At 37.4% G+C, this 6,765-nt stretch overlaps 1 protein-coding gene across 3 annotated transcripts in view; it reads right to left on the bottom strand.

The window, feature by feature from the left end:
• Positions 1 to 1,425: 1,425 nt before the first annotated feature.
• The window catches only part of WAPL (WAPL cohesin release factor), a 110,445-nt gene continuing 105,105 nt past the window's right edge, over positions 1,426 to 6,765 (bottom strand). For all 3 annotated transcript variants that reach the window (XM_036734632.1, XM_036734631.1, XM_036734634.1), the window contains 2 exons: positions 4,066 to 4,161; positions 1,426 to 3,838 (listed from right to left, as the gene is read on the bottom strand). In XM_036734632.1, coding sequence (XP_036590527.1) covers positions 3,773 to 3,838; positions 4,066 to 4,161 — 162 coding nt within the window. In that variant the 3' untranslated portion in view covers positions 1,426 to 3,772. The remainder of the gene's footprint in view (positions 3,839 to 4,065; positions 4,162 to 6,765) is intronic.

Here is a 6,765-nt window from a genome sequence, read left to right as displayed (position 1 = left end):
TTCACTCCCTCTGCCACTCTCCTGCCTGGATCATTGGAATGGCCTTTCCAACAATCTTCCTTTCCATTCTGTCTCACCCTTAATCCACCCATAACAGCTCCGGCAAAATACAAAGTGCAACCTTCCAAATGAACAGATCTAACCAGATCCTTTAGCCTTCACGATGCTCCCAAATCTCAGGTCACACAATTTGAACTCTTCTATGTACTCTTTAATCTGTATTATTAGCTATTAGTGTATGATTTTATCTTTGTATTCCCATAAGCACTTGGCACAATTTGGTGCCTAGAGTTGGTGGTGTAATAATTTTTACTTTTCACGCAATGGATAAGCAAAAAGAGAAGCTTCACAAAGACAAGCACGTGAATACACTGCTTTATACTGTAAGGCTAGAAGTGATCCAATCACTCTGGAAAGCAACGTGGAATTACACTAAGATGTCCAGCTTCTGACCTAGACATGCTGATGCTTCATGGATAGATACCCCAAGAAAATTCGGTGCTATCACAGCAGAATCTTTTGCGGCAGCTAAAAACTGGATGCCCACCAATGGGGAGAGGCTAAACTGTGCTTCATTTATGGAATAAGAGAAGATGAACACCAAGAATTCAGAAGCACAGGAAGACTCAAAGCAAACATAAAAACTACAAATAAATTTGAATCTAACACGACAACTAGAGATTAGCAGAAAAGTTGATTTTAAAGACGATGGTTACTGTTTTCCTTTGTATTATGTGGGTGATTATCCATTTGGACAAGTTACTCTGTTAATATGAGAAACCTGGGATAGTTACTTATCTCTGATTAAAATGGAATCCACTGTCATAAAAGCCTTCTTGAGTTGTCTGAAGTACAAGTTACTAAGCCCTGTTTCTGCATCTTCAAAATGGGCTTAATGATACATTATCCACTTGAACAGATTCAAGAAAAGCATTTTGAAACTTCCTAGAGCTGTATAAATTTGAATCACGAGAGCAGAAGTTACCAGAGAAAGACATGCTGCCAGATGTAACAGCCAAGAGGAAAGACAGAATAACTAAACAGCATACCCCATATCTATTAAAACAGAGCCACCTGTAAAACTCAACAAACCTTGAAGACTATCATGAATATCTGTTATCTAGGTTTTGATTTTACACACACACACACACACACACACACACACACACACACACACACACACACACAAAACCCGCCCAATAACTGTGCTCGGAATTTTTTAAAAGCAGAAAAATGGAAAAAAATCACCACATTTTAGAAAGAATTCTCTCTAAAATATAAAAATTTTTCCATAGGGGGAGAAAGGAGAGAATGGGAACATCATTTTTATGGATGGCCAATGTTACATAAATGAAATGTTCAAACCTTTTTAAAAAAAACACTATAGAGATAGACGTTATATTAAAGACTACATATATATACATATATATTGAAAGTAGCAATTTTATTTGAGTTAAAATTATTTACAAAAACCCAAAGACATACTTCATGAAACTGGTACAAACTATTTTTTCCTGCCGTTGGCTTTTGCTCCAAAGATCACAGCTGAGAAATACTGTATAAAATAAAAATAGGATTGGATTCAGAAAAGTACTCTACTGTTCTAATTTCCAATTGATAGTATTTACAGAAATATTTACAATGGAAAAAAAGTTACTTTAAAATTTTAGTTAATTTGCAAGTCAGCCTCAAGGACCCTTGAATGCAGAGTTCTCTGAGGGTTCCAAACACACAAACGCACTGCAGTTCAAAGGTGACCACTTTGCCCTACTCCCCCCATCCAATTCTGCATCTCTATCAGTGCTTGACAATTGGTTATTATAAAAAAAAACTGTTAAACACTGAGGTAAATCAATTCCCATTCAAAACGATTACCAGTGTAACAGAGAAATGGAGTTAGCCCTGATTTTCTTCATTATTTCTTACCATCTGCCACTAGTCACTTTAGCCTACATCTGTTTTCTGAAATCCAAAGATCAATGAAAAAAAACATTATTCTAAAATTAATCAAACGAGACAAAATGTATCTAGCTGATTTATCTGTGAACATCATTTACTCATATACATATTTTAAACCAATTTGCTCTCAATTTTTTATATCCAGGGCAAACATGACCTAATTTTTTTCAAAGTTACACTGGCATGTGTTCTTAGATGAGAAAAGGGAGGAAAAAGAAGAAACAAGCAAAACAGAATTTGCCTCTAATCAGTTACTTCCTTATAGAATCCCCAACAATCTGCATTATCAAAAATAGGAAGACATAGAAGGCAGCCACTGTATTAAAAATAATTACAGCTGGCACTGATACAAGAGCAGAGATTTGTAACTTTATACAAGGAAATAACAAAGTCTAAATGGTAAAAGATTAGACTTTTAGCTATTTTCCCCAATACACACCGAACTCATATTTTTTTTTTATGGCTTCAAGTTTTATAAATCCAATGAAGAAACATGATATAATTACCTACACAGGTATTTAAAAAATGTTGATGAAATAGATCTCTGGAAAGCCTGCAAATATTTGAGACCAGCTTAATTTAAAAGAAAAAAAGTTACCAAGTTTTATTGGTCTGAATAATAATGAAAGCAAGAAATCACTGCCATGTTCCAAACTGAAATATGTAAAATGCATCTTCTGAGATTTTGTGTTCAATGAAAATATTCAAACATGCTTTACTATGAATTAGACTTTGGACAAAAGATCTTCTCTAAATCAGCAATTTAAGGCTTTATGTTTATGCATTTGATTTTGCCATTCTATAGAAGAATATACTAATAGAAATGTTATCTGGAAACATGAATTCCACATTGGTGTTTTAGCTTCTTTATATCTACTGTACTGCGCATTATAAAATATATCTAGAGTCCGCCCTTGAAACAGAACAGTGTTTCAAAGTTTTTTTTTTTTTTAACCTATAATTAAGTGTAAACTACCCTGGGACTGATATTTCATTTTATCCTTAACAGGGCACAACATTTAGAGTTACTGCATTTTCATATAATATTCCCTTTCAAACTGTTGGATTGCTTATTTTCTTGCATGCCGTCTAGATCTATGACATTTTATGGTATGTAATTTTCTATGGTTTAGGATGTTCTTAGAAATGAAAAATAGTCCAACAACTTGAACCTGGTCAAGAGTAAAAAAATAAACTATCCAATTCTTGCCTCTTTGGATTCCAACAAATTTTAAATATAGACAGTAGTTAAAAATCACAAAATTACATAAAAGCTTTATTTTATGATCTTGGATTCATTCAACAAAAAAGCAAAAGCAAATGAGACTCAAGAAAGGAGCTATGCTGCTGTCCAGAATGTACTTCGAACACCTGTTTGATACCTCAGTAGCAAAGCTGCTTTTGCACCTGGCTGGCATGACAACAGTGGCTCAACATACACAGCAGTTGCATTATCAGCAGCAAGTTTTCTCGCCTTTATACTTGCCAGGACAAAGCAAGAAAAGAAGGGGAGCAAGGGTAAATCCTGCCAAAATATGGACATTTAAATACTGCACTACATCATTAAGAGCCTGAATTTTTTCATCAGAACCTTTCCCCCCTCATTTTTGATAGTTGCAGATTGATGTAGTAACTGTCATTTAGCAAAATGCAGAATGCATGATTAAGAGACCAGGTAGTAGCTTTAAAATCCGAACACGAATGACACAGATGAATGCTCTTGGTGTAATCTTCAAGGACTTCTTTCATGACTTCTTCCTCTGTCTAAGGGTGGCTCCAGCATGAGTGAGTGCCTGCAGCGGAAATGAAGTATCTAGCAGTGTTCCAAGTATTCAATCACTCTAGAGATAGATTTCTGGCCTGTGGTTCCAACAGCACACTGCGGGCAAGAAAGTAACAGAAATCAAAGATATGAATGAAAGTAAGCATTCAAAGTTATACTTTCTTCTTATTTACTGGGCTGAAAACCTCAAAATAATGCCCTGAGAAAAATGAATATTCTAAGGGGCAGAGTTCTAGAATTCCACAAAATGAAAAATTCATACAATTAATCTAGGTGCTAAGAAAGGAGGAGGAAAAACATACTTTTAAACATATGCTACTTACAGTAAGATTCATGAAACTGAGAAATTTTTTGAGCATTTCCGTCATTATTGAAAAGTCCCCTTCAGGTAAGTACCCCCTCACAGTAGTCACATTGATCTGTGGAAACATTTCAATTTGACAAATATTTACAAGTTTCTGCACAAACAAAATAATGTTTTGCTTAAGTTTTATGTATGACCTGTGCATACTTTCAAAAGCCCTGCTACTTAGTCAGCTGAGGATTTCTAGGAAATGGAAAACAGCCCCCAAAAGGCAGATGCTCTGTTGACAGATTAAAAAAAAGGAAAAAGCAGCTGGTACACAGGTTTGTGGCTCATCAGAATCCAGACCCTTGAGGGAGAACAACCACTGTGAAAACTAGTGGAACAAATCTTGTCATAGGTAACCAATACTAACCTGGGACTCTGAGACCTGGTACTAGGAATTAGGAGGCACCTAAGTTAGTCTTAATGTTTACATTTAGTTACAAATAAGTGATCTGAGAATTAGGGTGGTTATTAATCAGTTGTGAAGGTTTGAGGTCATAGAAAGACTCCCTTTCCTGCCCTGTCCCTAAAAATTAAGTTGTTCTTTTTTTTTCTACAATTAGGACACTTAAGATTACACGAAGGGGCTTGGTTAACAGATGGAAAAAATGTCAATATCTATAAAATACCTTGAATTTCTTCCAATTTTGCATCCCTAGCATCATGCACAGTACCAACATGTTATTGTTGCTCTATTGTTTCTGATTCTTGGTGACCCCATTTGGGGTTTTCTTGGCAAAGATACTGGAGTGATTTATCATTCCCCCCACACACCCCCACCCCTCCGCTCATTTTTACAGCTGAGGAAACAGAGGTAGGCAGAAATGAAGTGACTTGCCCAGCTAATAAGTGTCTGAGGCTGGATTTGACCCCAGGTCTTCCTGACTCCAGGCCCAGTGCTCTATCTACTGTGTTACCTAGCTGCCTGCCTGGCACACAGTAGGGCCTTAGTAATAATGTTGATGGACTGTCTGGCAAAAAACAAAAACATTCCTGTGTTCAGCCAACATGTGCTATATCGCCATGCAATTCTTCTGTTCATCTCTTACTTGGGTTGACATTCACTGCTTCTACATTATTCTCCTTAAGGCCCCCAAATCTTTTGCCAACATCAAACCAATGAGCTCCTAATTCACTGCAGAGAGGTTATATGTAATTCAGTAAATACCAAGTACCTAATCACCAGGCAAGATACAAAAAGAAACAAGAGGCATGGTTCCTTAGCTTAAGAAGCTCATGACCTTGCAGAGATGATATTCCCATATAAAATAATTAGATAATACTGGACGCTAAGAATAATCACCAAGATACAAGCTTTATAAAGCTAGAGTTTTTCAGGCAGTATTTTACAAAAGGTACGAGTTGGGCCAAGACTTGGAAAGGCAAGAAGGAAAAAAATACAACAAAGTAGGGGAGAGCAGCAATCGAAGCAAGACCGGTTTTTGGCAGTTTCATTGTTTGAGAGAATATCAAACAAAAAGGTAGGATAAGAGGATCCCAAATTCTAGGCAAAGCAATTTAAAGTTTGTTCTGTAAGCACTAAGGTGAATTCATGGAGAGCTACTGAGTCTGGAGTGGGACAGAATTCTACACTGCTGCTCCAGAAGGGGATGAGAGCTAGGAGAAACAAGGGAAACCAGAAGGCTACTGTTGCAGTAATCCACATGTGAGGTAATAAGAATCTGGCCTCGTAAGGTTGGCAGTGAATACAAAAAGGAACTAAAGGGTACAAAAGATAAGAATATAACTTGGTGATTGAGTGGAGGAAGTGTTTTAGGAAATGGAATTCAAAAAGGATAGCTCTTTTTTCAGTATGGTCAATTAGGAAAATCAGATTCATGCAAACAATGTTTTCTCTGCAATTATGAAAGAGATTACCTCTTCCCTTCTAAGTCTTTCTGCTTGGGCTCTGGATTAGAATCCTTTTTGACTTTTAAGTATAATCTTTCCCATACTTTGGGACATATAAGAAAAGCTGGGCTTAACTCCAACTGATCATTGGCTGTCAGGGGACAGACAGCTAGCCTCGGATGAAGAAGACCTGGGTTCAAATCCCACTTCTGATATATACTAGTTAGCCATTTCATATACTACACGATCCTAAAAGCTCCTTGTCTAGTTTTCTAGTCCTTTTTATCTTCCACATGATGCCTCATACTCCAAGGATTATAAATGACTCACGTTGTTAATTAGTGATCCAAAAACTACTTTTACAAGAGAAACAGGAACAATCTGACAAATCTGACAAAGTATTTTTAATAAAATTATACCAATGGGACAAAGTTTGCCTAGACCACAAAGAAAGGAGATGCAAATAGTTTTGATAAAAATATGAAAGTTAGGGGGGCGGAGCCAAGATGGCAGCTGGTAAGCAGGGACTAGTGTGAGCTCCTTACCGAGTCCCTCCAAAAACCTATAAAAAATGGCTCTGAACCAATTCTAGAACGGCAGAACCCACAGAACAGCAGAGGGAAGGAGGGCTCCAGGACAGCCTGGATCATCTCTGGGTGAGGTCTATCCCAGACAGAGCTGGGAGCTGGGAACGGAGTGGAGCAGAGCCTAGCCTGAGCGGCATGGAACAGCCAAACTTGGAGTTGGGCGGATGGGGCCCCTAGCGCCCTGAATATGTGAGCTGCGGCAGTTACCAGACTCCTCAACCCACAAACACCAAAGA

The sequence above is a fragment of the Trichosurus vulpecula genome, chromosome 8 (assembly GCF_011100635.1).
Source record: "Trichosurus vulpecula isolate mTriVul1 chromosome 8, mTriVul1.pri, whole genome shotgun sequence".
NCBI lineage: Eukaryota > Metazoa > Chordata > Mammalia > Diprotodontia > Phalangeridae > Trichosurus > Trichosurus vulpecula.
Note: the sequence above shows the minus strand (reverse complement) of the source record. Positions and strands in the feature narration are given on the sequence as shown.